Source organism: Lipotes vexillifer, unplaced genomic scaffold, assembly GCF_000442215.2.
Source record: "Lipotes vexillifer unplaced genomic scaffold, Lipotes_vexillifer_v1.1 scaffold1145, whole genome shotgun sequence".
Lineage (NCBI taxonomy): Eukaryota > Metazoa > Chordata > Mammalia > Artiodactyla > Lipotidae > Lipotes > Lipotes vexillifer.
In genome coordinates, this window is record NW_006778097.1 from 215,070 (window position 1) to 225,491 (window position 10,422).

General features: G+C 56.1%; 2 protein-coding genes across 2 annotated transcripts in view; one reads left to right on the forward strand and one right to left on the reverse strand.

The window, feature by feature from the left end:
- Positions 1-10,422, reverse strand: part of PNKD (PNKD metallo-beta-lactamase domain containing) — a 58,375-nt gene that overhangs the window by 38,963 nt on the left and 8,990 nt on the right. The gene's annotated exons all lie outside the window — the stretch shown is intronic.
- Positions 8,536-10,422, forward strand: part of TMBIM1 (transmembrane BAX inhibitor motif containing 1) — a 6,468-nt gene continuing 4,581 nt past the window's right edge. The window contains exons 1-2 of the mRNA XM_007451423.1: positions 8,536-8,771; positions 9,981-10,081. Coding sequence (XP_007451485.1) covers positions 8,579-8,771; positions 9,981-10,081 — 294 coding nt within the window. The 5' untranslated portion in view covers positions 8,536-8,578. The remainder of the gene's footprint in view (positions 8,772-9,980; positions 10,082-10,422) is intronic.

Sequence of the window (10,422 nt, forward strand, 5' to 3'; positions counted from 1 at the left end):
GGGGCCGGCGGGGACTCGGCGAGGGCTGGGGCGGCGCTGGGATGGGGTCCCAAACTTTCTTGGAGTGCGCAGTAGGCCAGAATGGGGCTCTGTCTCCCTCACCTTTGGAGTTTCTTTTTCCCTGTGCGCCCCGGGCGGGCAAGTGGCGCCTGTTTAGCCTTGGGAGCCGAGCCGCGGGTTGTGGGCACGATCGGGCCGGGGTCTGAGGGTGTCCTGTCCCCCGCTTCCTGGCGCGTATCTGTCGCTGGGCGTGTCCACAGTGCCAGCCCCAGGGTGGCCAGCTGTGCGTGGGATAAAGGCTGTCACGGCCTTAAGCTGGTGGGAGGGGGAGGGGAGGCGGCCCAGGGCCTGGCCTGGCCTCGGCTTTGGCTCTGCACGCCCTGGTGGCAGCTTTGGTGTAGACAGGTGACCGAGTATTTGAGTGAGTTGGGGACCGGGTGGAAGCCATGAGCAGCCCCCATTCTTGGCGTGGGGAACCTGCCACCTCTGTCACCACGACTTTGCCTCAGTCCACTGCCCTCAGCCTGGGTTCAGAAAGCTACCCGGAAGTACCAGTACTACCCTCCTCGTGGCCTCTGGGCTGCGGAGTAGAAACCGAACAGGAAAATGGGAAAGGGGAAAACCCTGGAGACGGGACAGTGGGAGGGGCAGTAGAGTAAGGCTGCTGGGAGGCTCCGCCCAGGTCTTGCGGGTTCTGCACCAGCTCTTGTCCGCTGGGGGTCACCATCCCTTCTGACCCCACGGTGGCCTCTGTGGTATCCAGGGGTTGGGGTTCCCCCTGAGGAACCTGGACATGGGTTGAGGGGGTTAGGCCTGGGAACCAGGGGCAGAGGCAGATGTCATGGAAGGTCCCTCGGGTGTCCAGTTCTCTGGGGCTCTGAAATATTCATCTCACTGGTGAGCTTTGGTTTCAAAGCTGGCGCCTTTGGCTTGGCCGGCGGTGGCAGGAGGAGCCAAGCGCTCCCTTGGGGCTGCTTTGTCAGGGGCCAGGGGGCAGCCATACTTCCGCCTCACCTGCCTGCTCTCCCCACTTCTCCAGCCATGAGGACCCAGAGAGCCAGTTTAAAACTTAGAAAGTAGTGGTGGGACCACACAGGGTCAAGTGCCCTGACTTCCTGTCATCTTGTGCCGTGACCTCAGGGCCTCACCTGTAAGAACAGGCACCTCGGAGAGGTAATGACAGGGTACACCTCAGGCGTGGGGAGAAGCTCACCTCATGAGCTGGGGTAATAGCCGACTCAGCTCAGTCTCCTCCCATGGGAATGGCTCAGCTGGAAGAGCACTTCCATCCCCCAAACTTGTCACCCTGGACCCTTCAGAAAGAGCAGAAGCCCCAGGCAAGGGACACACACTGGAAGGGCCAGAGTGGAAGCTCATACAGCAACTTGGGGAGAAGGTCTCTGCTAACGGTATGGTTAACCCTGATGTGGGCTTTCTGGAGTATTCTGTTGGGAATGCCGTGGAGGGGATGGCCTTGACAGAATCTTCCAACCCTGATTCTGGGGATCTAGGCCAAAACCTGGGCCTTGTTTTAAAGTAGAAATGATGCCCGGAAGTCCACAGGCCACAGTGCCAGGTACCTAGAGGGTCAGGGAGGAGGATGAGAATGAGTCCTTATTCTCGTATGTAATGATTGGTATTTTTTCCTATTACATGAAGGTGATGTTCGGGGATTGCAGCCTCCTGGCTCTGTGCTGGTTGGAGATGTCCCCCAGCCCTTGTCAGTGAGTCCCGTTTTGGGGATTATAGCGGCTGTGGGGACAGGGCAGAGGAAGGCCCCTCGCAGAGGATCCGGCTCTGAGAGTGAGGGGGCCTGCCTGGTACTGAATGTGACTGTTCTGAGGGGCTGGGGGTTTCAAGATATGAGGACTTAGGACATGAATCATTCTGAGGTCAATCTGTAAAACAAAGGTGGCCTGGCCAGCACACCACAGGATGGTAACTAGGTGTGCCCTGATAAAAATGTTCCAGCCTTAAGGAAGTTTGAAGGAACAAAGCCGAACACGTTTGCTCAGTGCAGAACTTCTCAGAGGCTTCCTATGCCATTGTGCCTTGTGAGTTTCCAAAAGGGGATATGGGTTGTTTTTCAGACTTATCTGTTTCTGAGCTCATCCATTAACATCTCTTAGGGCGGTGCTCTTTAGAGCAGTCTGGGAAATGCCTGGCTGGATGAGTCTAGCTTTCCACTCTCTGGTTCGGGTAACTAATCCCTCTTCCTTTGCCCGATGTGGGCTGATTTGGGGGAAAAGGAGGCCAAAGGAGGTCATTTGCCTGGATCCCCACAACTAGTTAGTGACAGAGTTAGAACTTGAACCCAGATCTCTTGACTTCCTGCCTCGTACTCTTTCTCTTCTGCAGCGTATCGCTGTTTCTCTGCAGGCTCTGTGGTGAGTGAGACCCAGGAGATGCTGGTCCAGAGGGCAGTCTGGGAGGAGAGGGAGTTATGGCCACCCCCAGGCCCAGGTCATGCCTTGTGCCTCTGCCTCTGTAGCCATCCTCCAGACCAGTTTCACATCCGGCGGAGATTCTTTAGGAAGCAAGTCATTCCGCTCTGAAGCCTTCTGCTCTGGTCTGTTAGGCTGTTCATTCAAAAGCAGAGACTCTTAGAGTCCGAATGGACTTTGATCTTTTGGTTCAGTGCACTTGCTTTACGGATGAGAAAACTTGAGTCCAGAGATGTGCGGTGGCTAGCCCTGACTCACACAGTGGAGTCAGGACCAGAGCCAGGACAAGAACTCAGCTCCCTGCCTCCTAACCCAGGGCTCTGGCAAAGGTCAACTTTCTACGAGGGAAAAGGAATTGGTGTCAACGAGAAAGGTCTTCACTACCTCAGCTGGCCCCGCGTGTTGGTGTTAGCCTATTCACACAGGTGACTGGTGGGGGCTTCAGGGGCTTTTGCTCCAAGCAGGTGTAAAAGCAAAGGGCACTCTAAGTCAGACGTCAGATCTGGGTTCAGACCTATCTCTGCTGTTCGCCTGCTGTGGGACCTTGGATTGGGTTTTCTCCGAATTTCAGTTTTCTCATCTTTAGGGTAGGGATAAGGATATGCCCCTCATAGGGCCCTTGTGAGGAGCAGACATCCTCAGTACCCGGTAGTAAGTACACAGTACTTGCTACTCTAAGTGGTTCTCTTCCTTCCCTGCCCACTGCAGGGAGGGGTTTGTCTCCCTTCTCCGCTGTGGGTTGTTCATTATCTGTCTGACTTTCCCCCTCCTCATCTTGAAGTTCAACTGAAAAAGGTAGGAGAAGATGAAACACAAAGGAGATGGATGGGGCTGTGTTTCTGAAGCTGCATCCAGCCCTGGTTATTGCTGTCTGCTTGCCTTATCTGCACTCCCCAGCTGTTCTGACCACTGGCTTGGCTGGGGTCTCCAAGGTCACCTGCACTGATGACACTGCTTTGCTCCCCTGGAGAAGGGTGATGGGGGGACCCTAGTACTTGGGTCTTCCCATGCCCTCCAGGGTGGCTTCCCCTTCCTGGGAGGCTGGAGCCACCTTCTCAGTTTCCGATTGGAGAGAGGCTACCCTGGTTAGAGACCGGGGTGGGAGGGAAGTCATGGGTTGGCAGCCTTATCTGTTTCTGAGCAGGAGGGCATGGAGAACTGGGGGGATGGGGACTTGTTCTGGCTCTGCCTCAGCAATGCGTGCGCTGGCATCTGTTACTCTGAGTTCTCAGACAGAGGGCAGGGCTGGGAATGAAAGTTCCAAACCCATGACCAAGAGGGCCTGTCACGGGCTGGGCAGGAACTTTCGTGGCTCTGGGGTTTCCTGGTCTGACAAATGACCAGATGATTTCTAAAGTTCATTCCAGCTCTGACGTTTCAGTTTTTAGATCCTCTCGGCGTCATCCTGTTGACCACAGAGGCCAGGCGGACAGAAGGATAAGTTGATTCTGGGCCCCTTGGTCTGTGTGCGTCAGGCCTGGTGGCGTGCCCAGCCACTCCTGGGTGGATCTTTTTACTCCTCTGGCCTCCTGGCTATGTGCTGGGTTAGGAGGGTGAAGTGTTTGCTTGGAGGGGAGTGAAGAGCTGGGGGAGTTGGGGTAGGTAAAGGAAAAGGGAAGGAAGGAGGCTGTCACAAGAGGCCTGGTCACAGCAGGCCAGGGGCTGCGCTGCTGTGCCGGCTGGGTGGGGTTTCCTGAGATGCGCACTCTGAGCTATTCTTTCCATTCTGGCTCCGGCACCCGTTCCTGGCAGGGAGGAGGGCTGGCTGCCTGGACCAGTCAGCTGCTCCTTTCCGCCCCTCCCTCCGACACACACACATACACAGGCACCCTCTTGCTGTAACCCCAGTAGCTCCAGCTTCCTCTCAGCAGATTCCAGAGCCTTAACCCTTCAGATGCCCCCCAGGGAGCCTGAACCTGGGCCCCAGCTGGGTGGGAGCATGCTGGCCACACTGAGACGGCGCCAGGGGAAGGAGATGGCTTCCCCAAGGTTGCCTCTGAAAACCTTGACAGCCCACCCACTTCCGGTGGCTGGGCCTGCAGGTCGTGTAGGGTAAAGGAGAGGTTCTGGCTCCTTCCTGATGGGGCATGAGAATGGGGAGCAAGCTTAGATCTGACTTGACAAGGATGGGGTGGAGTCTGAATGTCTTGGTAAACTGCATTGTGAAGAAGAATGTTGTAATGATTCAAGCTGTCAGCGATGGAGCAGCCTTGCTTCCTGCTGCCAGCGATGGAACAGCCTTGCCTCCTGTTGTTGGAGTGTGTATGCCAACAACAGAAGCCGAATATCTACTGTATTTTAGGAAAATTCAGGCTTCTGATGGGGAAACTTAAAGGTCCTTTTTGGCCCCTGGAGACTGTGAGCCCCTCTAGTAGCTGCCAGCGGAACTCAGATGACCTGATTCCTGGTTTCTAGTCTCTGGGTGTCAATCATACTCACTTTGTATCTTCTCCTGCCTCTTTCCCCTCCTTCCCTTTGGACTCCACATTCTCCTGCGGTTCTCACCTTTAGTCATAGTCACGAAAGTAAATGCCAACCACTTCTGCCTTTCCCTTCTACCTAGTCACGTGCCAGGCCCAAACCTCATCCCTAGCTGAGGCCTTAATGACGTGGAAGTGGCCAGCGCTCCATGTAGGTCAGGCCATGGCCAGGGAGAAGGCTCAGAAGCTGCCAGTGCTGGCAGCCCTGGGCCTGAGGTTCCTGCCTCTCTGCTCGGAGGGGAGTGTGACTGAGCTTAGTTACTCCCCTGACTGGCCTGAACACTCTCTCCATCTCCGGCGCACAGGTCTCTACACCAGAGAGCTGGGGTGTAGTCCTGGCCCCGGGCCCCACTTTGTGGCCAGGGACAGGTCACTCTACCTCCTCCTGCACTGTGGCTGGCTCCTGGTAAAGGGAGGGGTCAGCTTGCCTTAGATGAGTGAGTTTCCTTTCAGTGCTGACCTTTAAGAATTTCCATCTCTGACCACTCTCTCTCCTCCTGGTGGTTGGTTGCACAGGGTTTGGGGACCATGGGGATGATGGAAGGGGCTGAATGGTTCAGCGTCCACTTGCTGTGTGAGCGTTCTTTTGTCAGTAGAGGGTCTGAGATGGGAAGCTTTGAGAAGTGATGTGAAGCTCGGATAGGCAGGGTGTCCAAACGAGGATGAGAGCAGAGACATTAAGAGCCCTGGAGTTGGTCTGGAGCTGACCGACTTCATAACACCCTAGCTAAGTAACCTTGGGCAAGTGACTTAATTCTTCTAAGCCTCTATTTCTTTATTGTAAAAAGGGATAACAACATATCCACCCTGTTGGGCTATCATAAGGATTTAATGAAATAATAACTAAAGATATGCACTATTTTAAGTGCTCTACATGTATTTTCTCATTTAATTTTTATAACAACTCTGGTATAGTGTTAAACCCACTTTCCAGATGGAGAAACTGACGCATAGTGAGGTAAAGTGGTCAGTGCCGGTCTCTGGTGAGCACGGGCTGGAGGCTAAGCCCGCAGAGAACTGGACTGTGAGCTTCTGTGTTCCCTGCGGAGAGGTCTACTGGTGAGTTCCTCTGAAACGAGAAGCGTCACAGGGAGGGGCGAGGGAGGGCAGAGGGCATCTTCATGAGTCAGCGGCCTACTGTGCTGGACCGTAACTCCAGAGTCCTGGTGGCCTACCCAAGGCCGGCCTCAAGCTCCCTGATTCACCCTCTGGTTTGGGGAGGGACCTGTTTGCCCGGCTTGGCTTGGCGGGTGGTGCATCTGGCTGGCCCGGCAAAGGGCAGGCCCCGCAAAGGGCAGGCCCCGCGCGCGTAACTGGGTTTGTCAGATAAGTCCTAGTCCGTTAGAGCTGGAAATGAGCTCAGAGATCATCTGGGTCACTCACCTCATTTCACAGAGGTGCGCCCCGAGGAGCCGACAGGACCAGGTCATGGTGACATCACTGTCAAGTGGCCCGGCTGGGGCCTCCGACCACAGGGTCTTTCCTGCCAGTGTCTCGCCGGCCGTGTTTAGCCTGTTGTCAGCTGGGCCCACGGCAGTAACGATAGATAACCCTACTCCACAGGTGGCTCACCCATGCTGCTTCCCGAAGACAGGATGCTGTCCTCCGGGTGGAGTTAAGGGGGGTGTTTGGAGCGGGGGGGCGCTGTCGGAAGAAGGAGCCTCTTGCCCCAGGGCAGGAGAGTCCAGTTTCTTTCCCTTCCTTTTTAAAAAAAGTCTATTAAGGGGATGCAGGTATTATAACTGCTCGTGAATGTTATCCTACCCTGACAAACCCAAAATATTTTCAAAAACACTTACTATGCCTGTTTCTTAAACTCACACCACTCAGTGTTGGGTCTCCCCGTTCTCCACTCCCTGTTTCCTCAGGGCGCTCTACCCCACCATGCGGGGCCTTCCGCCATGGCCTGCTTTCGAAGGTTTGCTGTGTCACACCCTCACTGTCAGGAAGGTTTTCTTATTTCTGACCTGACACATTCTTGATGTTCTGGTCCATTCACTCTGGGAAGATGGAGAACAGCTTTCCTCAGAATAAATCATTGACTTGGCCTGTTATTTGAGCCCTCCTTCCCGCCCCTCCCTGCTACCTTCCCCTCTCTGTTATCCCAGTCGAGAGAGAAGAGTTAAGACAATCCTTTATCTGCTCCCTGCACTCTGCAAGGTGCCCTCAAAAGAGGAGCCAGTTCTCCCGCCCTTCTGGCAGAGCCTCTGGGATGTCTGCTGACCTCGATCTGGGCGTGCTTTCTCCCTGTGGGGTCCTGAAGTTCTTCCCTTGGGAGATGCTCTAGGGGCCGGTGGTGGCCCTGTGAAGGGGCCCAGATTCTCTCAGGGCTTAGGGCCCTTCCAGGAACCTCCTCCGTAGCTCTTCCCAAGTCTTCATCTCTGCCACCTCAGAGGGGAACACCAGGCCCCAAGGCCATTTATTTGGCATAAGAGGGCCTAAAGAACACAGCATAATATAGAGGACACCTACCCAGGACCTTCAGCCGACCTCGGTTCTGGTTGTGCCATTCACTTGCTAGTTCTGTGATCTTGGGAGTCACTTCACTGTTCTGGGCCTGGATTCCCTTAGTGGAGCTGAGCATCTGGGGCTGTACAACTTTGGGGTCCCTGTGGGCTCTGTTTCTGGGGTTCCCTCCTCCTCACTCCTCAGCCCTCGCCTGGCTGTGGGGCTCTCCTCCCTCAGAGAAGGCACTGGCTGGATCTGGCGTGACTCCTCAGCGCTCTCTCCTATCCTGGCCGCCAACCCGGGGGGCAAACAGGCAGGAATCACAGGGACACCAGGCACTTGGCTTTCGAAACGTGCGTCTCCCCCCTCCCAGGGGGCTTCGGGGCCCTGCACTCCCTGGCACCCCACTCCCTGGCAAGGCCACGAAGAGAGTGGTGGCAGCCACAGGCTGTCGCATGCCTGACGCTCCTTGGCTGTTATTTGAAGGAACCACAAAGTCCTGTCTCTGGCCTGCTTTTCTGTGCAGCCTCCCAACCCCCAGGGGCCATCCCCGTGCACCCACTTGCTCAGGCCTCTCGGGTGGCCCCTGACTCAGCCTGCCACGGTTGGCCCTCCTCCTCCGGCCTGGCAGCTCCAGCCCTGGGGCTAGCTGGTTGTCTTCCACTTTGGGCCTTGGCTCTCCCCCAGCGCTGCCTTTCAGGCCGGGAGCTCCTGCCAGCTGCTGTGGGTGCTGGGCTGACCCCTTCAGTGGGTCCCAGCCGGCCCTGTGACTCACCCGTGGCTTTGCTGGGGCCATTGGGCTTCTTCCCTGGTCACTGGGAGGCCTTCTTAAGTGAGCACAGGGGTGGGGGCGGCGTGGTTCGCGTGGTTCGCAGCAGGCCCGCTGCTCTCATACCACTGATGCCCAGTGACTGCTTCGGGCTCCCGCACTAAATCCCCGTCTCCTGCTTTCCTATGGCAGGAGGCTACACAGAAAGGGCTGGCGTGAAGGCAGAGGGGCAGGGGCTGAGCTGGTGGGGTGGGTGGTACTGGGGGGATGGGGACGGTGGCCTGTGGGTGTTGGGGAGAGGAAGTCTGAGGATTTCCTCTCCACAGGGGCAGGCTGGATTGGGGCTGAGTGAGCGGGGCCTGGGCACTCATGACTGCTTCTCTCGTCTTTCTTTCAGGTCCCGGCAGCTGGGGTCTCCCCTTAGCCCGTGAGCCACCATGTCCCACCCCAGTGCCCCCCCTCCGTATGAGGACCGCAACCCCCTGTACCCTGACCCTCTGCCCCCGGGGGCCTACGGGCAGCCATCTGTCCTGCCTGGTGGGTACCCTGCCTACCCACAGCCTGGCTACGGTCACCCTGCTGGCTACCCACAGCCTATGCCCCCTATCCACCCGACGCCCATGAACTATGGTGAGTCCCTGAAGGGCAGTGGGGGTGGGTGGGAGGAGGCGATGCTCACGGCATGTGAGGCTATTTCCTTTCCTTCCTTCTCAACTTCCTTTATCCCTTTTCTCATCTTCTCTTTAGCTCTCTCCTTCTGTTTCCCCATCTTTGTTACCTCCCTGCTTTTTCCTTCAGCTCTTAGCCCCCCGGACCACCTACCAGCCCCTTTATTCAGAAAGGAGACTGGGTCCATAAGACACACACCAGAACTTACACATCAGATGAGAAAGTGGCTGGTGAAGTAATTAATTCCTTAAGAGCTCTGACCCGAGGAGGCCGTTTCCGTTGCCCAGCGAGGCAGCTGCCACCCCACCTACACTCCCCACTTCCTTAGGAACTGCCTTTGGAACCCAAAGCACTTTTTTTTTTTTTTTAATATTTTCGGTGCTGACAAATCCTCATCTCTTAAGGTAACATCTGATTTTCGCAAACATCCAGAAGTCCTTTGGATGTTGGATAGACATCACGGCTGGTAAATTTGGTCAGAAATGAGATGAGATTAGAATGTGGTGAGATCTTCCTGTGTGGCTCACATGTGGATTTTGAAAGCAGCTCCCAAGGAGGCATTCAAAGAATGTGCTGAGCCCCTGCAGCATCTCTGGAATCCTGGAGCACAGCCAACTGTCATCTGGCCGTACGTGTTCTGGTGTGAATATTGGTACATCAGTCACGTTTATGGTCATGCCTCGTCCTGTGCACGCACACCCCTGATATTTCTGTTTTCCCCGAGTCCTAATGTTTGCCTGATGTAGATCAGTCTGCACACTCGGTTCTCCATCCTCCACACACGTGCGCTGTTTCTATCTTCCTTTTCTTCCTTCCACCCCTGAGTCCCTGCTCTGACTCGGCCAGCCCCTCTGCCCCGCGCTTGCCTGGATTCCTCATGAGATCGTGTCCCCTTGATGGCAGTGACCACAGGTGTTCACACCCCTCAGTAAATGCATGCTGACGGAGTGGTCACACCTAAGCCCCCTTTGGCCAGGGGTACGCTGCTCCCTGTGGTACCAGCTGTGGTCACGTGGAAGGTACCTAGAGGACCTGGCTGGGGAGTTCCTGAGTTGTAACACATGTCTTTTGGCTGGAGATACCTGAGACTGTGAGATAGTGCCGTGGAGGCTTGGGGGTTGAGGCCACACGTCCCAGGTCCCCAGTTGGTCATATGTGATCTGTCCCCAGGCCCAGGCCAGGGTTATGATGGGGAGGAGAGAGCTGTGAGTGACAACTTCGAATCTGGAGAGTGGAGTGACAGGAAAGTCCGACACGCCTTCATCCAAAAGGTGAGATATGGGTTGGGAGGCCGGTGAACCTGGGCCCCTGGGGCTGGGGGAATGGAGCCGGGGGACACTCGTTTCCACGCACAGGTGCTGCTGCCTTCCGGGTCCTCTCTAGCCCTGCACTCTCCTCAAAGGGGACCCCAGTTCCTCTAACCTGTGTTCGCCCACCTTTTGTTCCTCTGTTCCTTGACCTTGTTTTGGGTGGCAGATTCAGTCTGGGAAAATCTGGGCCGCCTCTGCTGAAGTGTTCCGCCCCCTGCAAGCTTCCTTCTCCTGTTAGACGGGAGCAACTGGAAGCCCGCAGCCCCTGCCCCGACGTCTCACGTCTGCCCAGCACCTGCTCA